The 22292-nt window shown below is 37.1% G+C and overlaps 1 protein-coding gene across 1 annotated transcript in view; it reads right to left on the minus strand.

Annotated features, from left to right (window-relative positions):
- IL1RAPL2 (interleukin 1 receptor accessory protein like 2) overlaps window positions 1–22292 on the minus strand; it is a 1262761-nt gene that overhangs the window by 50192 nt on the left and 1190277 nt on the right. The window contains exon 7 of the mRNA XM_077887847.1: window positions 2807–2936. Within this exon, the coding sequence (XP_077743973.1) occupies window positions 2807–2936 (130 nt within the window). The remainder of the gene's footprint in view (window positions 1–2806; window positions 2937–22292) is intronic.

Consider the following 22292-nt stretch of genomic DNA (forward strand, 5'->3'; position numbering starts at 1 on the left):
TCCAAATATCCATCAACAAATGACTAGATGTTTATATCCATATAATGGAATACTACTTGGCAATAAAAAGCATGAACTAGTGTTACATCTAACAAGATGGATGAATCTCAAAATAATTGTGTTAGATGAAATAATCCAGACCAAAAAAGCACATACTACATTATTATATTTATATAAAATTCTAGAAAATGCAAATCGATTTATAGTGACATATCAGTGTTGTGGAAGTAGGGGAGAGAGAGGGATTACAAAGGAGAAACTTGTGGGTGATTTGTATGTTCATTATTTTGACAATGGTGATAGTCTCATAGGTATATACATATATCAGCCCCCACAGATTGTTTTAAATTGTGTGCTGTTTACGGTATGTCAATTGTACCCCCATTAAATTTGCTTATTTAGAACAATCCAGTCAGGCAGGCATACACAGGAAAAGAGAGATAATTATCTTAGGCTCATATAACTACTACCGTTGATCATTAAACATAGCTCTGAGCTTTTTTGGTAGTAGAAATTTTTCTACTATGCACCATTGTACCTACCACTTGTCCTGTGGGAATCAATTTCTTTTTTTAAAGAAGAGTAACCCTTAAAGTCTTTTATAGGAAAGTACATTAAAAATAATTCTAAACACATATCTTCTAAAATAATTTAAAATAAATTCAGTTTCATTAATTTCATAAACCTTAACTTGAAATTGGCTAATAAAGTATTAATAATTAGGCAACTTAAACTTTAAATGGGAATTAATAGCTAAGAATTATTTAAAAATAATATTATTTTTCTGAACATCTGTTTTGTGCCAGGCAATTGATTGGAACTTTTTAACATTATTGAGATATAATTCACATACAATTTATCCATTTAAACTGTACAATTCACGGTTTTTTACTATATTCACAGATATGCGCAACCATTGCCACAGTCAATTTTGTAACATTTGCATCACCTCAAAAAGAAGCTTCAGATTGCTTAATGGGTACAGGGTTTTGTTTTGGAACAAAACAAATTTTCTGGAACTAGATAGTGGTTGTAGTTGCACAACATTTTGAATGAACTAAATGTCACTAATTTGTATGCTTTAAAATAGTGCAGTGCATTTTATGTTATATTGTTTCCACTTCGCTAAAAAGAAATCACCCATACACTTTAGGTATTTATCCCTATCCCTCCATCCCCACCAGCCCTGAGCAACCACTAACCTACTTTCTTTCTGTCTTTACAGATTTTCGTATTCTAGACATTTCATATAAATGAAAGCATATAATATGTAGTTTTTTTCCCACTAGCTTCTTTCACTGAGTATGTTTTCAAGGTTCATCCATGTTGTAGTACATATCAATACTTTACTCATTCCTTTTTATAGGTGAATAATATTTCTCTGTATGAATATACCACATTTTAATCATCCATTCATCAGTTGATAGACATTTAGGTTGTTTCTACATTTTGTCTGTTATGAATAATGCTGCAATGAACATTTGCATACAAGTTTTTGTGCGGATGTATGCTTTGATTTTTCTTGGTTATATACCTAGGATGGGAACTGCTAATAACTATACATTTAATGATTTGAGGAACTGCCAGACTGTGGCTGGCAGTGGCTGTACCATTTTACACTCCCATCAGAAGTGTATGAGGCTTTTAATATCTCCACATCCTAGCCAACACTTGTTAAAATCTTTTTGATTATAGCCAGCCTAGTGAGTATAAAGTGTTATTCCAGAGTTTTAATTTGCATTTCCCTGATGACAAATGACTAATTCAGACACCTTTCATGTACTTTTATTCCTAGAAGTAAGTTCACTATTTTTCATAGGCTTTCAGAAGGTTAATGGATCCTTAAAGTTATGATCCTCTAGAATGGAGTTATTGGGTGCACACATGAAGACAAACTGTCATGGTAGTTTTAATAAATTATATTTAATCATAGAAAATAATATAATGTGTACTTGTTTCTTTTTCACTGCTATGTAATCAATAAAAGTGAAAGAATGCATTTTAACATGAATTGCCCTCATGTTAAAAGACAATACTGGATTGTCTTCCACTAGAAGATTCTTAATGGGGGTGGACGTAGAAGGGTTCCAGCTCCTATTGGAATACAAAATGCACATTATATATCACCATCTCTGAAATCAAAGGGCAACCCCATAGCCTGAGTGGGCTATGAAAAATTACCTATCCCTTATATGTACAAATTATATTGTATTAAATAGGATTAGAAAACCAATATATGTCTATGTGCCAGGGAGGAATCTGCAACAGGAGAGTGAAAAGATGTCTAGGGTGGTGCCAAAGTGAAAGTCACTTTTAGGATGAGCAGTTGGTACTGGGAAAAATAAACACTATTCAACAAGAGTCAACAGTTGTTTTGGCGAGTAGCAGCTTACTACTGTCACTGTAGCTTTACACCTATGACATATGGAAGTTGTCTGTTCCTAGGGAGTAAATAAGCATTTGCCCAGTGGTCTGATGAGTAACTTACAGTTTAGATATTTGCTATGTCTGGATGGAGTAACAGTGGCCTAAGCTTTGGAAACTCAAAGGAATTTGCTTAGGCAGATTTGAGAAGGTCATTACACTCCATGATATATTCTTAGAACCTAAGAAAACCTCCTTATATTGGAAGCTTACACATTTTCATTTCTTAGAGCAGTCAGCTTCACTCTTCCCACCAGACCGGCTTTTAGAAAATGGAATGATTTGGAGTTGCAATTAAAGTCCCAGGCAGAAGCTCTTCTAGGATGTTCCATTGCTTAACCGCAAAGAGAGCAAAGAAAAATAAGTAATTCAAGTTCTGTACCTTATTTCACCTTCTCTAATGTGACCTGCCAGTTCTTCAATAAACTTCTCGCCTTTCATCCAGTAGATCATTGGTCCGGACTCTCCGCTAAATCCAAAGAATGCTTTGCAAGCGATGTTCAGAGGCTTACCTGAGAAGGACAGAGAAAAGGAATTGAATAAATGGCGCCTGGAAGACAGAAAAGGACTGTTTAACATCCAAAGGAAAGCTCCCATGACCCATTTTCAAACCTTCCAATCATCTTATCGCTGCACTTAAGAAAAAATTTAGTCACACGTGCTTCTGGGAAATTTAAAATTTAAGATATAATCAAAAATGAAAAAGTACTGCCAGGAACTAACAGGAAGAAATCAAATGGAAAGAATTCTCCCCGGGCAGCCCGGGTGGCTCAGTGGTTTAGCGCCACCTTCAGCCCAGGGCGTGATCCTGGAGACCTGGGATCGAGTCCCACGTCAGGCTCCCTGCGTGGAGCCTGCTTCTCCCTCTGCCTGTGTCTCTGCCTCTCTCACTCTCTGTGTCTCTCATGAATAAGTAAATAAAATCTTTTAGAAAAGGAAAGAATTCTCCTACTTTTCTTTTTTGAGGGTATTAATTACTGCTTACTTGGATTTGCCTTTGAAGTTAACATTAATCAAAAGTATGTTATTTTTTTATTGATGAGAAAATAATAATAGACTATTCACTATTTTTAAGATTGCATAGGGAAATTTTTTATTCTGATTGTTCTAAGAAAAATTGTATAATGCAAATCAAAGGAAGAATTTTTTAATTAAAAATTTATAAAAAGTAAATGCAGGGAAAACAGTCTAAACATGCCTTTTATATTCTTGGAGCTATTTATAGTATTTAAACAATTCTAGGCAATACTGAAGTATTTTTTATTATTCATCTTTGTGGTTATAGCTAAAAACTTTATTTTAATTACAAAGTTATCATCAAATATATAAGCAGTTTTTTGTTGCCATTGATTTTATTTTCTTGCAAAGTAGATTAATAAGGGAATAATAGTATAAAAACAGTCTAGACAATTCTGACAAAGGAATCCCCGATTCATAAATCATAATGTAGCATACCATTTTCTCTCTAACATGCAATTTTTGCCCTCACTGGAGCACCAGATAAAGAAATTTCAAAAATCTTTTTTCCTTATATAGTACCTGGTGAATTTGTTCCCATAATCACACTAAGCTGTAGACAAATCTCCATTCAATTCTTAAGTTGATCCAAAACTTCCGTGTTCTAAGAACCATTACTTTCTGGTTATTTAATCAACATAACTATCAGATGGATTTCTTTGAGGACCATTTTCATGAAGAAACAATTTTAATGGGAGTTAGGTTCTACATTAAGACAAAGTGGAAGTTAAAAGAACCTCATAGACATGTAGATGATGGATGATAGGCTGGACTTAGTCATAATAAGTGACATATATTGATCTTTCTACAGTACAAATTTATATCCCATTAAAAATGACATGCTGTGGATCTTTGTGATCATTCAATTGTGTCAAAACGTTTGGTATCAATAGTCTGTAATATATGTCTAACACAAATCTGAAACAAGATTATTCATTGCTGCTTTGAACATATGCTCTGTGATATGTTTATGTAAGAATGAGAGATAGCCTGCTAGGGTGGAATGCGCACAGGAGATTTAGATCCTGGTTTTGGATCTATCATGAAAAAAGCTGTGGGCAGATTACCTAATTTTTTATAAAGTAACTTTTATACATGGAATAAAGATGGTAATATTTGGGAAGCTCAGAAAAAACAGTGTTTACAAAAGTACTTGGTGAATTCAAAAGTCCCATCCAAAAAAAAAACCAAAAACAAAACAAAAAACAAACAAATAAAAAAACCCACACAGACAACAACAACAAAACAAAGCAAAAAAAACAAAAAACAAAAAACCCAAACCCACAAAAATCCCAACCAAATTTAGGATGGTGGTGTTCTCCTTCTGAAGCTTGGTCTTGAAGGAGCTAATTTTGAAGCATAATCTGATATGGATAATGGGATAGATTAAGTGTTAATTTTGGTTTTGCCAATTTCATGTTCTTTTTAAATTTATGAACTCCTATGTGGTAATAGCCTTCTCTTATCAATGCTCTATAAATATTTCCTGGATTCTAAAATACGTGTGATTTATCCAAGCAGGCGCTGTGTTCTCCAAACCTGAACACAGAGTCTTTTCTATGCCTTACTGCTCTTCATTCCCATGAAATTGAAGGCAATAAGGGACATTAAACCATATGGTAGAAAATCCAGAGACTGTGATAAAGTTTATTATAAATAATCCCAGTTGCTAAAACTACCAGTATATACATCTATACACATAAATTCTGGTTGTCATTCTTTTGGGCTATGTTGCAGAATATATCAAATAAAATGCCATTTAGTAATTCCTAGCATGTGGGTGTTAAGGTATGGTTTGATTTTAATGGAGAAAGACAATTACAGCAATGTATGAAAAGGGACTTTCTTGAGGTAGTCTAACAAAAATGACAGATTCTGCCCTTTCTTTGGCACTATACAATGGGTACTGGCCATAGCAGCAATTTCTTTTGGAAATGTTTTCACACTCCCATCAGACATGTTCTTGTTAAATAAATGCAAAAGATAAATATTTCAGTGATATAATTTTAATGCAAATGTTGAATGAATATCATGAATATTCTTTTGTCAATGGCTAAAACAGGAAAACCATCTAACCACCATATGTAATACTCTGAAGAGAGCACTCTGAGGAGAGAGTATGCAATACTCTTGATTAGCTTTTGTGTCAGATAATGAGACTCAATGTGTGCAAGGGTATGGGCATCTCCTCTTCCAAAATGTGTGTGAGGGATCTCTGCATTGATTAAGCAAATAACCTGAAATGGAATCAATTCAGACCTTTCTAAAATATGGCGCATGTGCATGTGCAAACTCCCATCTACAGTTTGCATCTGTTTGCTACTGTATTGTCATGCCACTGGACATATTCAAAGTCATTCCCATGGTACTGTATACCCTACTAGTAGAGATGACCAGCTCAAATTTGTTTCTAAAGGGGATAGTAAAAAAATAATAAAGGGGATAGTACAGTAGACTGAAGACTATAAAAATAAGAACTTCAGTTTCTCAGTTTTTGTGCTATTCACAAAAGAATTGTGAATTCCTTTTATATAATAATCCTTTTATGATTACTCTGTATTACTAACAATTTAGATAATCCTTTTATGATTACTCTGTATTGCTAACAATTTATCACTTTCTTAAATCTAGACAGGAAACAAATAATATGTTCAAACAAAGAAATGTACAAGAGTGCTCCTAGCAGCTATTTTTTAAGATTTTATTTATTCATGAGAGACAGAAAGACAACGACACAGGCAGAGGGAGAAGCAGACTCCTCACAGGGAGACCCATGTGGAACTTGATCTTGGGACTCTAGGATCACACCCAGAGCCAAAGGCAGATGCTGAACTGCTGAGCCACCCAGGCCTTCCAGTCCTAGCAGCTTTATTTGCAATAGACAAAAACTGGAAATAGATCAAAAGTTCACCAATAGGTGAAGGAAACTCTGGTACATTCATACAACAAAATATTAATTGAATGTGAAAAGGAGTAAGCACTGATACAACCGCTCATCCACTGATGGACACTTAGGTTGTTTCCATATCCTGACTATTTTAAACAATGCTTCGATAAACATGAGGGTACAGATACTTTTTCCAAGTAGTGTTTTTTTTTAAATACCCAGAGGTGGAATTGCAGGATTATATAGTTCTATTTTTCATTTTTTTGAGAGGAATATCCATAGTATTTTCCATCGTGGCTGCATCAATTTACATTCCCACCAACAGTGCACAATTTCCCTTTTTTCCATGTGCCTGTCAACATTTATTTGTCTTTTTAATTTTAGCCATTCTAACAGGTGTAAGGTGATATCTCATTATGGTTTGATTTTCATTTCCCTGATGATTAGTGATGTTGAGCATCTTTCCTGTGTCTTTTGGCCATCTGGAAGTCTCCTTAGGAAAATTGTCTATTGAGGTCCGCTGCCCACTTTTTGATCAGATGATGATGATGACTTGGTGTTGTTATGTAAGTTCTTTATACATTCTGGATATTAAACTCTTATTGAATACATCATTTACAAATATCTTTCCCCATTCAGTAGGTTGCCTTTTTGTTTTGTTGACTTTTTTTGCTTGTTATTTTGATGATATTTATATTTCCTTTTGTTTCCCTTGCCTTAGGGGACATAATCTAGAAAAAATGTTGCTATGGCCAATGTGAAACAACTTACTGCCTGTACTGTTTTCTAGAATTTTATGATTTCGGGCCTCACATTTAGGTCTTTAATCTATTTTGAGTTTACCTCTGTGTATGGTGTTAAAAGGTGGTCCAGTTTCATTCTTTTGCATGCAGCTGGTCAGCTTTCCTAGCGCTATTTATTGAGAAGACTTTTTCGCATTATATATATTTTGCCCCCTTTGTCATAGATTTATTGACCATATAATTGTGGGTCTATTTCTGAGCTCTCTATTCTGTTCTTTTGATCTACCTTTCATTTTTCTACCTTTCTATTGTTTTTATTACTGCAGCTTTGTAGTATATCTTGAAATCTGGAATTGTGATACCTCCACGTTTGTTTTTCTTTCTCAAGATTGCTTTGGCTATTCAGGGTCTTTCATGGTTCCATACAAATTTTAGTATTATTTGTTCTAATTTTGTGAAAAATACTATCAGTATTTTTACAGTGATTGTATGGAATCTGTAGATTGCTTTGGATAATATGGATGTTTTAACAATATTAATTCATTTAATCCATGAGCATGGAATATCTCTCTATTTCTTTGTGTCATCTTCAATTTTTTTCATCAGTGTTTTACAGGTTTTAGAGTACAAGTATTTCACCTCTTTGGTTTAAGTTTATTCCTAGATATTTTATTCTTTTGGTTGGAATTGTAAATAGTGTTGTTTTCTTAATTTCTCTTTCTGTTACTTCGTTGTTAGTGTGTAGAAATGCTACCAATTTCTGAGTATTAATTTGTATCCTGCAACTTTACTGAATTCATATATTACTTCTCATAAATTTTTGGTGGAATCTTTAGGATTTTCCATGTATAGCGTCCTATTGTCTACAAATAGTGGCAATATAGCTTCTTCTTTAAAAATATAGATATATGTTATTTTATTTTTTCTTAGCTTGTCTGATTTCTGTGATAGTATCACATTGATTGATTTGCAAGTGTTGGACCATACTTTCAATACTATGTTGAATAAAAGCGGTGAGAAGAGAGATTGTTGTCTTGTTCCTGATCTTAAAGGGATAACTTTCAGTTTTTCACCGAGTATGATGCTAACTGTGGGTTTTCATACATGGCCTTTATTATGTTGAGGTATCTTCCTTTTATCCCCACTTTCTTGAGAGTTTTTATCATGAATGGATGTTGTACTTTGTCAAATGCTCATTCTGCATCTATTGAGATGAGCATATGATTTTTATCCTTCACTCTATTGATGTAGTATATCACATTGATTGATTTGCAAATGTTGGACCATACTTGAATCCCCAGAATCAATCCCATTTCACTATTTTGAAGGATCCTTTTAGTAAATTATATGTTGTTTTCTCATATTTTGTTAAGGATTTTGCTAATACTTGTTTGGGGATTTTTGCATGTTTTTTAATCAGGAATATTGACCTATAGTTTTGTGTAGTTTTTGTGGCATCTTTGTCTGGTTTTGACATCAGGGTAATGCTGGCCTTGTAGAACACATTTGAAATCTTACCTTACTCTCCTATTTTTGGAATAGTTTGCAGGGAATAGTTATTAAATCTTCTTTAGATGTTTGGTAGAATTCCCAGTGAATCCATCCAGCCCTCCACTGTCATGTTTTGGTAATTTTTTGATTACTGATTCAATTCTATTAGGTGCAGTAAGTCTGCTCAGATTATTTATTTTTTCTTGATTCAGTTTTGGAAGATTGCATATTTCTAAGAATTTAACCATTTCTTCAATTGTTGTTCACTTTTTGGGCCTATAATTTTTCATACTATCCTCTTATAATCCGTTGTATTTCTGTGGTGTTTATGGTTACATGTCCTATGTCATTTCTGATTTCATTTGCTAAGTCCTTTCTCTTGTTTTCTTAATGAGTCTGGCTAAGGTTTTATCAATTTTGTTTACCTTTTCAAGGAACCAGCTTTTAGTTTCATTGATTTTTTTTTTTTAGTCTACGTCATTTATTTCTGCTCTGATCTTTATTATTTCCTTCCTTCTATTCACCTTTCACCTTGGGCTTTGTTCTTCTGTTTCCAGTTCCTTTAGGTGTGAGTTTTAGATTCTTTACTTGAGCTTTTTCTTTTTTTAAAGATTTTATTTATTCATTGACGAGAGACACATAGAGAGAGGCAGAGGGAGAAGCAGGCTTCCCCCGGGGAGCCCATTGCAGGACTCAGTCCCAGGACCCTGAGATCACGACCTGAGCCAAAGGCAAACACTCAACCACTGAGTCATCCAGGTGCCCCTGTTTCTTGAGGTAGGCCTGTTATTGCTATATAATTCCCTCTCAAAACTGCTTTTGTTTCATCCCAAAGATTTTGGACACTTGTGTTTCCATTTTGTCTCCAGCATTTTTAAAATTTCTCCTTTCATTGTTTCATTGACACACTGGTTATTGAGTATCATGCTGTGTCTTCTCCAAGTATTTGGGTATTTTTCCAGTTTTTTTCTTTTTTTAAATTTTTTAAAAGATTTTTAAATATATTCATGAGAGACACAGAGGGAGAGAGAGAGACAGAGACACAGGCAGAAGGAGAAGCAGGCTCCACGCACGGACGGGACTCAATCCCAGGACCCCCGGATCATGCCCTGAGCCAAAGGCAGACACTCAACCGCTGAGCCACCCAGGTGTCCCTGAAGGAGGCTTTTTTTATAAAGAATTGTATGCATGGTCAAGACAGACTGAGATTGGGAGAAGTGAGTTTTACAACTACACTGGTATAACATTGAGATTTGGCTCTTCTCTCTGTTAAAATGACAAGGTTTTCTTCCATTGGTAGTCTACTCTTGATAAGAGATTGTGAACAGAGAAGAAAAGACAATGTTTTTTTTTCTTTACCTGCACAGTACACCAAGGTTTTCATATTTATTTTTATCTGGTCTTTACCTACATAAGAAACTGAAAACTTCTCAATATTAAGGAGCTACATTTTGTTGACAACTCCATAACCTCCTGTAGAATCTCCTAGAGCCACATTAGTGAAACAGATACTAGAGTTTTAAGTTTTGTAATTATCCATGAACCTTTGTAGGTACATGCCTTGAAACCTTCTGATATAGGTTGGTTGGTTGGTTGGTTGGTTGGTTTGGCTAGCTGGCTGGCTGGCTGTTTGCTTGTTCATTCATTAGTTCATTGATTTTCAACAGATTCCCAGAAAGTCAAACCCTAGAGTCTCTTGACAAATATATGTAGTTTACCTGCTATATGAAGTCACATGAGAAGCATTGTCAAACAAATAATAATAAGCCCTCTTATATATAGTGGGTGCAAGAATGCTGTCGGTGTTCCAAAAATGAAATGACAGCAAAAGCAGTCCTGAGAGGGAAATATATCGCAATACAAGCATCCCTCAAAAAACTGGAAAAAACTCAAATACAAAAGCTAACCTTGCACCTAAAGGAACTGGAGAAAGAACAGCAAATAAAACCTACACCAAGCCGAGGAAGAGAGATGATAAAGATTCGAGCAGAATTCAATGAAATAGAGACAAAAAGAACTTTAGAACAGATCAACAAAACCAGGAGTTGGTTCTTTGAAAAAATTAATAAGATAGATAAACCATTAGTCAGTCTTATTAAAAACAAAAGAGAAAAGACTCTAATAAAAACATGAATGAAAAAGGAGAGATCACAACTAATACCAAGGAAATACAAACGATTTTAAAAACATATTATGAACAGCTATATGCCATTAAATTAGGCAAAAGAGAAGAAATGGATGCATTTCTGGAAAACCACAAACTACCAAAACTGGAAGAAGAAGAAATGGAAAACCTGAACGGGCGGATAACCCGGGAGGAAATTGAAGCAGTCATCAAAAACCTCCCAAGACACAAAAGTCCAGGGCCAGATGGCTTCCCAGGGGAATTCTATCAAACATTTAAAGAAGAAACAATACCTATTCTACTAAAGCTGTTCCGAAAGATAAAAAGAGATGGAATACTTCCAAACTCGTTCTGAGGCCAGCATCACCTTAATTCCAAAACCAGACAAAGACCCCACCAAAAAGGAGAAGATCCCTGATGAACACAAATGCAAAAGTTCTCAACAAGATACTAGCCAATAGGATCCAACAGTACATTAAGAAGATTATTCCACCATGACCAAGTGGGATTTATCCCCGGGATGCAAGGCTGGTTCAACACTAGTAAAACAATCAACGTGATAGATCATATCAACAAGAGAAAAATCAAGAACCATATGATCCTCTCAATAGATGCAGAGAAAGCATTTGACAAAATACAACATCGAATCCTGATCAAAACTCTTCAGAGTGTAGGGATAGAGGGAACATTCCTCAACATCTTAAAAGCCATCTACGAAAAGCCCACAGCAAATATCATTCTCAATGGGGAAACACTGGGAGACTTTCCCCTAAAATCAAGAACACGACAGGATGTCCACTCTCACTTCTGCTATTCAACATAGTACTAGAAGTCCTAGCCTCATCAATCAGGCAACAAAAAGAAATAAAATGCATTCAAATTGGCAAAGAAGAAGTCAAACTCTCCCTCTTCACAGATGACATGATACTGTACCTAGGAAACCCAAAAGACTCCACCCCAAGATTGATAGAACTCATACAGCAATTTGGCAGTGTGGCAGGATACAAAATCAATGCCCCAAAATCAGTGGCACTTCTATACACTAAAAACGAGACTGAAGAAAGAGAAATTAAGGAGTCAATCCCATTGACAACTGCACCCAAAAGCAGAAGATACCTAGGAATAAACCTAACCAAAGAGGTAAAGGATCTATACCCTAAAAACTATAGAACACTTCTGAAAGAAATTGAGGAAGACACAAAGAGATGGAAAAATATTCCATGCTCATGGATTGGAAGAATTAATACTATGAAAATGTCAATGCTACCCAGGGCAATGTACACGTTTAATGCAATCCCTATCAAAATACCATGGACTTTTTTCAGACAGTTGTAACAAATCATCTTAAGATTGGTGTGGAATCAAAAGAGACCCCGAGTTGCCAGGGGAACATTAAAACAAAAACAAAAACAGAGCCGGGGGCATCACAATGCCGGATTTCAAGTTGTACTACAATCTGTGATCATTAACAGAGTATGGTACTGGCACAAAAACAGACACATAGATCAATGGAACAGAATAGAGAATCCAGAAATGGCCCCTGAACTCTATGGTCAACTAATATTTGACAAATCAGGAAAGACTATCCACTGGAAAAAGGACAGTCTCTTCAATCAATGGTGCTGGGAAAATTGGACATCCACATGCAGAAGAATGAAACTAGACCATTCTCTTACACCATACACAAAGATAAACTCAAAATGGAGGAAAGATCTAAATGTGAGACAAGAATCCATCAAAATCCTAGAGGAGAGCACAGGCAACACCGTTTTTGAACTTGGCCACAGTGACTTCTTGCAAGGTACATCCACGATGGCAAGGGCAACAAAAGCAAAAATGAATTATTGGGACTTCATCAAGATAGAAACCTTCTGCACAGCAAAAGAAACAGTTAACAAACCTAAAAGACAACCTACCGAATGGGAGAAAATATTTGCAAATAACCTATCAGATAAAGGGGCTAGTATCCAAGATCTATAAAGAACTTATTAAACTCAACAGCAAAGAAACAATCCAATCATGAAATGGGCCAAAGACATGAACAGAAATTTCACAGAGGAAGACATAGACATGGCCAACAAGCACATGAGAAAATGCTCCACATCCCTTGCCATCAGGGAACTACAAATCAAAACCACAATGAGATACCACCTCCCACCAATGAGAATGGTGAAAACTAACAAGACGGGAAACAACAAATGTTGGAGAGGATGTGGAGAAAGGGGAACCCTCTTGCACTTTTGGTGAGAATGTGAACTGGTGCAGCCACTCTGGAAAACTGTGTGGAGGTTCCACAAAGAGTTAAAAATAGAACTGCCCTACGACCCAGTTACAGTGCTGGGGATTTACCCCCAAGATAGAGATGCAGTGAAACGCCGGAACACTTGCACCCCAGTGTTTATAGCAGCAATGTCCACAATAGCCAAACTGTGGAAGGAGCCTCGATGTCCATTGAAAGATGAATGCATAAAGATGTGGTCTATGTATACAATGGAATATTACTCAGCTATTAGAAACGACAAATGCCCACCATTTGCTTCGATGTGATGGACCTCGAGGGTATTATGCTGAGTGAAATGAGTCATTTGGAGAAGGACAAACATTATATGGTCTCATTCATTTGGGGAATATAAAAAATTGTGGACAGGTATAAAGGGGAAAGGAGGGATCCCTGGGTGGCGCAGCGGTTTGGCGCCTGCCTTTGGCCCAGGGTGCGATCCTGGAGACCCGGGATCGAATCCCACGTCGGGCTCCCGGTGCATGGAGCCTGCTTCTCCCTCTGCCTGTGTCTCTGCCTCTATCTTTCTCTGTGACTATCAGAAATAAATAAAAAAAATTTAAAAAAAGGGGAAAGGAGACAAAATGAGTGGGAAATATCAGAAAGCGTGACAGAACATGAGAGACTCCTAACTCTGGGGAACGAACAAGGGGCAGTGGAAGAGGAGGTGGGCAGCGGGATGGGGTGATTGGGTGGTGGGCACTGAGGGGGGCACTTGACAGGATGAACACTGGGTGATATGCTATATGCTGGCAAATTGAACTCCAATAAAAAATAATTAAAAGAAAACGATTGAAATTCCTAAAGTTGTAACATGTCCTGGTACAGTGCCATCATTCGACATTTGAAATGTTAATATGCTATGTGGTAAAAAAAATAATCAAATTTTCTTCTCAACTGCATTATAATGAACTCTCATTGGGTCTTTAACCATGTCCACTGTTGGCCGTGCTGTCATTTGCAGGTGTTGTTCTGACGCTATTGCAAAAATATGGTCTAGCTTTCAGTTTGTGTGTGTGTGTGTGTGTGTGTGATTTATTTCTAGCTTCATACAGTTGTTATTATAATAGATGCATGGTATGATTCCAATCTTCTTAAATTTTTTGAGGCTTGTTTTTGGCCTAATATGTAATCTATTCCAGAGAATTTCCCATGTGCAATTTTAAAGAATTTGTATTCTGTTGTTTCTGGATGGAATGTTCTATATATATGTCATATCCATCAGGTCAAATATGTCATCAAATGACACTGTTTCCACTTTGATTTTTTGCCTGGATGATCATTCCATTGATGTATGTAGGCATTAAAGTCCCCTACTACTATTATATAACCATCAATTTCTCTCAGTATGTCAATTAGTAAGTGCTTTCTGTGTTTAGGAGTTCCAATGTTGCATGTGTAGTTATTTACAATTGTTATATCCTGTTATATCCTCTTGTTGGATGATCCCTTTATCATTATGTAATGCCCTTTTTTGTCTCGTGGCACAGATTTTGTTTTAAAGTCCTTTTTATCTGATGTAATTACCACTACCCCAGCTTTTTTGTTTGTCTTCATTTGCATGCTAAAGGCTTTTCCATCCCTTCACTTTAAGTCTGTATGTGTCTTTAGGTTTGAGGTAAGTCTCATTTAGGCAGCATATAGATAGCCCTTTTTTTTTGTTTGTTTTTATCCATTCTGTCACCCTTTGTATTTGATTGAAGCATTCAGCCATTTAATTTAATTATTAATAATTATGTACTTATTATCATCTTGTTATTGGTTTTCTACTTGTTTTTGAAGTTCTTCTCTGTTCCATTCTTATTCTTTTGCTCTCTTTCTTGGTGATTAATGGGTTTCTATGGTTTTGTTTGGCTTTCCTGTTTTTTTTTAATTTGTGTATTTATCATAAGCTTTGGATTTGTGGTAACCATGTGGTTCATACAGAGCATCCTAAATAAATATCAGTCTCTATTAATTTTTTTTTAATTTTTTATTTATTCATGATAGGCACACAGTGAGAGAGAGAGAGGCAGAGACACAGGCAGAGGGAGAAGCAGGCTCCATGCACCGGGAGCCTGACGTGGGATTTGATCCCGGATCTCCGGGATCGCGCCCTGGGCCAAAGGCAGGCGCCAAACCGCTGCGCCACCCAGGGATCCCCAGTCTCTATTAATTTGATGGTTATTTGAATTCAATCACATTCTTAAAAAAAAGAAAAATAAATTCCTATTTTTAAATTCTTCTCCGTGTTTTTTGTAGAAGTTTTCATACTTTACATCTTTTTATTCATCATTTTCTTATGTCTAATTATGTCCATTTTTCCATTTAAAAGAGTACATTTAACATTTCCTTTTTAAAAAAAAAAATTATTGGGATGCCTGGGTGGCTCAGCGGTTGGGCGTCTGACTTCGGCTCAGGGTGTGATCCCAGGATCTGGGATCAAGTCCAGCATCAGGCTCCCCACGGAGAGCCTGCTTCTCTCTCTGCCTGCGTCTCTACCTCTCTGTGTCTCAAATGATTAATATTCTCATGAATAATAAATTTTTAAAAAGTTTTAATTTCAATTCCAGTTAGTTAACATACAGTGTAACAGTAGTTTCAGGTGTATAATTTAGTGATTCACCACTAAAATACAACACCCTGTGCTCATCACAAGTGCCCTCCTTAATCCTCATAAATTATTTAACACAATATCCCACCCAACTCCCCTCTGGTAACCATCAGTTTGTTCTCTATAGTTAGAGTGTGTTTCTTGATTTGTCTCTCTTTGTTCCCCCATGATCATTTGTTTTGCTTCATAAGTTCAACATATGAGGGAATTAATATATGTGCCCTTTATCTGACTCACTTACTTTGCTTAGAATTATACTCTCTAACTCCATCTATATCATTGTTAATGGCAAGATTTCATTTTTTATGACTAATATTACATTGTGTGTGTATATATATAACAAACAGACATGTTTCTATGTTTCTAGGAATATGTCCATTTCTTCCAGGTTGTCCAATTTGTTGGCATATATTTTTTTCACAATATTCTCATAATATTTTGTATTTCTGCTGTGTAAGTTATCTTCTCTTGTGATTTTATTTGTCCTTTCTTTTTGATAAACTTGGCTAGGGATTTATCGATTTTATTAATTTTTTTTCAAAGAACCAGCTCCTGGTTTCATTGATATATTGTATTTTTTAAACATTTATTTCTGCTCTAATCTTTAGTATTTCTTTCCTTTTGCTGGCTTTAAGCTTCACTTGCTATTCTTTTTCTAGCTCCTCTAGGTGTAAGATTAGATTTGGGATTTTTCTTGCTTCTTAAGGTAGGCGTATATTGCTATATACTTCCCTCTTAGGACGGCTTTTGTTGCATACCAAAGGTTTTGGACCACTGTGCTTTCATTTTTATTAGTTGCTATGTATTTTTTATTTCTTTTGGGGTCCTGGTTGACTCATTCATTCTTTAGTAGCATGCTGTTTAACCTCCATGTATTCGTGGCTTTGCAAATTTTTTCTTGTAGTTTACTTCAAGTTTCATAGCATTGTGTCAGAAAATATGCATGGTATGATCTCAATCTTTTTGAACTTTTTGAGGCCTTGTGACCTTGTATGTGATCTATTCTGTAGAATGTTCCATGTGCACTCGAAAAAGAATGTGGATTTTGCTGTTTTAGGATGGAATGTTGTGAATATATCTGTTAAGTCCATCTGGTCCACTGTGTCATTCATGCCATTGTTTCCTTGTTTATTTTCTGCTTAGATAATCTGTCCATTGACATAAGTGGGGGTGTTACAGTCCACTAATATTTTTTACTATTATCAATGAATGAGTTCCTTTATGTTTGTTATCAATTGTTTTAATTTTGGGTGCTCCTAGGTTGGGTGCAAAATACTTACAATTGTTAGATCTTCCTATTGGATTTTTTCCTTTGTTATTATATAGTGTTATATATACTACATATTATTATATATTTATTATATGATGTTTCTCCATACATTCACTTCCAATCTTTCAATCTGCAAATGTCTTTAGGTCTAAAATGAGTCTCCTGTAAGCAGCATATAGATGGGACTTGTTTTTTTAATCCATTCTGACACCTTATGTCTTTTGATGGGAGCATTTAATCCATTTATATTCAGAGTAATTCTTGATAGGTATGTACTTAGTGCCATTTTATTACTTGTTTTGTTGTTGTTTCTGGAGATTTTCTCTGTTCCTTTCTTATCTTTTTCACTTTTGACCTTACCTTTTCACTAAAATAATCCTCTTTAATATTTCTTGTAGGAATGGTTTAGTGTTCAGAAACCTCTTTAGTTTTTCTTTGTCTGGGAAACTTTTTAACTCTCCTTCTATTCTGAATGCTACCCTTGCTGGATTGAGAATTCTTGGCTGCGGATTTTTCTCATTCAGCAATTTGAATATATCATGCCACTTTCTTCTTGTTTGCCACATTTCTGTTGTGAAATCTCCAACTAGTCTTATGGTTCTTCCCTTGTAAGTTAAGGATTTCTTTTGGTTTGCTGCTTTTAAGAATTTTCCGTGATCATTGTATTTCATACATTTAATTTTAAGATGTCTTGATGTTGGCTTGTTTTTATGGATTCTGATGGGAGTTCTCTGTGCCTCAAGGACCTGAATGTCTGCTTCCTTCCCCAGATTAGGGAAATTTTCAGCTATTATTTCCTCAAATAAATTTTCTGTCCCTTTTTCTCTCTCTTATTCTTCTGAGACTCCTATAATATGAATGTTATTATGTTTGATTGAGTCACTGAGTTCCCTAAGTGTATTCTTGTTTTCCATAATTCTTTCTCTCTTTTGTTCAGATACATTATTTTCCATTAATTTGTTTTCTACATCACTTATTCTTTCCTCTGTTTCTTTCTGCCTTGTGTTCATTGCATTGAGCCTGTTTCCAATTTCAGTCATTGCATTTTTCATTTCTCTTTTTTACTCTTTTATCCATGAGGTAATGGTCTCCCTAAAGTCTCCCATTCTTTTCCCAATCCCATTTAGTATCCTTGTGATTGTTGCTTTAAATTCTCCATTAGGCATGTTACTTATATCTCTTTTGCTTAGATCTCTGGCCATAACCTTATCTTATTCTTTTATTTGAGATGAACTCTTCTATCTTGGCATTTTGTCTAAGTCTTGCCCTTCTCTGTGTTAGAAAAGTCTTATGTTTCCTGCTCCTGAGAGTAATGGCTTTATGAAGAAAAGGTCATATAGTGTCCAAGACTTGACACTTCAGGGAGTGTCTCCAGTGTATGTTGTGTGTGCTCTGTTGTTATGTGTTGGCTGCTCTATCCTTCAGGACAGTCATTTGTAGAGGGTCTCCTTGCTCACAGTAGGTGGTGTTTGGTCCTTGGCCAGAATGTGGCAAGTTTTAACTAGGTGTGCTCTGTTTTGCTTTTTAAGTGAGAACTGATACTACTTTCACTAGAACTAAAGCCCTGCAGAACACTCTGGTCAGCAGATGTGGTGTGGGCAAGGGTTTCTGCTGGTCTGGGGAAGGGTACTGATGTGTTGGGATGGAGGTAAGCTTGACAAAGGAGGGCATTCCTGCCAAAACACAAAGGTGTGGAACTTGATGTAAGCAGGTTAGGCACCCACTGTGGGCACAGTGTTACTTCACAGTGGCTCAATATTTATGCTGAGGCTTGCAGGAGGGAGATGGTGCCAGCCAGCTCCTGTATCCCTGGAGCTGCCTTGGTGCCAGCCATCAAGCACCAAGGCCACCAAGATGCCTTGGTGCCAGCCAGTTGCCTGTATCCCTTGAAGAATGCTGCCTCTCAGGGAAGCACTCTGAGAAGTGTGAATAATTTCTCCCCTGTGTGTCTGAGGTGTTTTTTCTTTCTTCTTCTTCTTCTTTTTTTTTTTTTTTTTCAGATCACTGTTTCCATACTGTCTGCCTCCAGGTTGTTTGCTTTCTCTCTAAGAGCAGGATGATGTACTCTGGGCTTTTTTCTGCCCAAGCCTGACTAATAAAACTCCAGGCTTTCAGGATATGGTGTGGGCAGGGACCTGCACTGGTCTTCTGGGGGAGAAGCCTGCCACGTTGGGACTGAGACAAGCTTGATTGAGAAGGGCAGTCCTGCCAGAGCACAAGGGTGTGGGACTTCATGTAAGGAAGTAAGGCAGCCTGTGTTGGGGTTGAGCTGCTTTCTGCAAGTGGCTCTATGTTTATGCTGAAGGGTGGGGAGGAAAATGGTGCCAGGTGTCTCCTTTGTACCTGGAAAGGCGTCTCTGAACACTGTCTCTCAAGGACACTGTCCAAGAAGAGTAAATAATCTCCCTGCTGTAGGCCCTAGGTGTTTTTTTTTTAATAATAAATTTATTTTTTATTGGTGTTCAATTTGCCAACATACAGAATAACACCCAGCGCTCATCCCGTCAAGTGCCCGCCACCCAGTCACCCCCACTCCCCACCCTCCTCTCCTTCCATGACCCCTAGTTCATTTCACCCTAGGTGTTTTGAAAATCGCTGTGTCTGTGCTATCTGCCCCTGGATTACTTTCCTGTCTTCTCTCCAGGAACAGTCCAGTGTCCTCAAGGCTCTATCCCAGCCAACCTGACCAACCCTTAAAACTCCATTCTTTAAGCCCCACTGATCACAAGAACTCATGAAATTCAACCCCTCTCATTTTCTGAGCTAATAGCTTTGGGAAAATGTTCTCCTGGGAACATTTGGGAAAATGTGCTCCCATGTGTGCTCCTCTCTCTCTTGCCTTACTCCACAATCATAGTTCCCTACCCTCCATAGCACTTGCTAGTCTTTTTCTCTTCTAAGCCATGTCTCCACACTTCCTATCATCTTCAATGATGCTTCTTCTCTCCCTTTAGCTGTGAAGATCATTCTGTCTGTCTTCAGGTGAATTTCTGGGATACATAGAATGTTTTGATAGTTATTTAGTTGTATTTATGCATGAGATGAGCCTAGGGTCTACCAACTACTCTGCCATTTAATCTCCCTTATCATATTTAACATTTCTTATAAGTCTGGCTTAGTGGAAGTAAACTCCTCTGTTTGTTTGTTTGTTTGTTTGTTTGGGAAATGATTGCTCCTTCAAATATGAATGACAAACTTTCCAGGTAGCATGTTCTTGGTTGTAGTTTTTTTTTTTCCTTTTAGCAGTGAATATATCATGCCATTTTCTTCTGGCCTGAAAAATTTCTGCTGAAAAATCTCTGCTGAAAAATCAGTTATCGACTGATAGGTTTTCCCTTGTAGGTAACTTTTTAATTTTTCTCTTGCTACTTTTAATACATCTTTGACCTTTGATATTTTATTATTATATGTCTTGTTGTGGACCTCTATGGGTTCATATTCTTTGGAGTTCCCTGGGCTTTTTGTACTTGAATGTCTATTTCCCTCCCTAGGTTAGGAAATATTTCAGCTATTATTTCTTGAAATACATTTTCTATCACTTTCTCTCTCTTCTTCTTTTGGCAGCCCTAAAATGCAATTGTTTGTTAATTTGATATTGTCCAAGAAATCCCTTAAACTATCTTCATTTTTAAAAATTCATTTTTCTTTTTGCTGTTCAGTGTGGGTGCTTTCTATTACCCTGTCTTCTAGATCACTAATATATTCTGCATCCACCAATCTGCTGTTGATTCCCTCTATTTAGTGTGTTGTTATTTCAGTTTTTATATTCTTCAACTCTGATTGGTTCTTTTTTATATTTTCTATCTCAGTGAAGGCCTCACTGAGTTATTCTACTTTTATCTTCAGCCCAGTGAATATCTTTACAATAATTACTTTCAATGCTTTATCAGGCACATTGCCCATCTATGTTTCATTTAGGCTTTCTTTAGGGGGGTGGGGCTTATCTAGTTCTTTTTTTGGAACATATTCCTCTGTTTCCCTCTTTTCCTTGACTTTCCGTGTTTCTGTGGATTAGGCAAACAGCTACTTCTAAACTGGAAAGAATGATCCTTTGTATAGTCTTCTCTTATATAGACTGTATGTAGTTGGTGATTTCCGCTGGCTGGATAGAGCTGTGGCTGGCATGGATGGGGGCCTTGAGGCTTTTCACATAACAGTTGCCCTGTAAACACAGGTAATGTTGAAGTGGATTCAGGCTGGGGTATCTGGAGTTCTATGCACTGAGGGCACCCTATCAGGATAGATAAAGCTGAAATGAGTGCAAACTGGTATGTCTCAGGTTCTCTGTTCAGGGGGTATCTTGGCAGGGTGGTTGAAGCTGACATAGTATGCAGGCTGGAAGCTCTTCCCATAGAGGGTGCCCTGGCAGGATAGCTGAACCTAATGTGGGTGCAAGCTAGGTATACTGTGAGGTCCACACACAGAGGACATATTGGTAGGATAGGTGGAGTTGAAGTGGATGTAAACTGGGGTGTTCCTAGACTCTGTGTATAGAGGATGACCTAAAGGGGTGGCTAGAGCCAAGATGGGGTATAGGTTTAGAGGCCTTCTGATGCTCTATACTGTGGGCATCCTGGCAGGATGACTAAAGCTAGAATGGGCATGGTTTGATGTGGTCCTTGGGCTCTCCACACAATATTTACCTTCATGGAACAGCTGAAGCCTACTTGGGTATAAGCCAGGGTTCCCCAAGACTCCCAAACTGGTGGGACAGCTGAAGCTGAATTGGGTGCAAGCTGTGGTGTCCCAAGTTGTTCAACACAGTGGGTTCCCTGCCTGGGTAACTGGAACCAAGGCTGGCGGGGCAGGAGTTTTCCAGGGCATTTCACACAGTGGGGATGTCCTAGTGGAGTGGCTGAAACCAATGCAGGAATAGGCTTGGGGTTCCTGGGGCATTCCACAAGGAGACAATTTGGCAAGGTCGCTGGACCTAAAGCAGATATCAGCCAAGGGTTTCCAAAGTTCTCTGCATGTGGGGTGCCCTCACAAGCTATCTGAAGCCAAAGTGGTGTGGGTCTGAAGCATTCTAGGGTGTTTTGCCTGTGTTACCCTGGCAAAAACGTTTGATATTTTAATTATGTATCTTGGTGTGGGTATTTTTAAGTTTCTCTTATTTGTATATTTTGGGCTTCCTGGATCTGGATGTCTATTTCCTTCCCCAGATTGGGGATGTTTTTAGCCATTATTTCTTCAAATAAATTTTCTGGCTTTTCTGTCTTCTCCTTCTGGAATCCTTATAACATAAATGTTTTTTGTTTTTTTTTAATTTTTTATTTATTTATGATAGTCATACAGAGAGAAAGAGAGAGAGGCAGAGACACAGGCAGAGGGAGAAGCAGGGTCCATGCACCGGGAGCCTGACATGGGATTCGATCCCGCATCTCCAGGATCCTGCCCTGGGCCAGAGGCAGGCACCAAACCACTGCGCCACCCAGGGATCCCCTTATAACATAAATGTTAATCC

This window comes from Canis aureus, chromosome X, assembly GCF_053574225.1.
Source record: "Canis aureus isolate CA01 chromosome X, VMU_Caureus_v.1.0, whole genome shotgun sequence".
Lineage (NCBI taxonomy): Eukaryota > Metazoa > Chordata > Mammalia > Carnivora > Canidae > Canis > Canis aureus.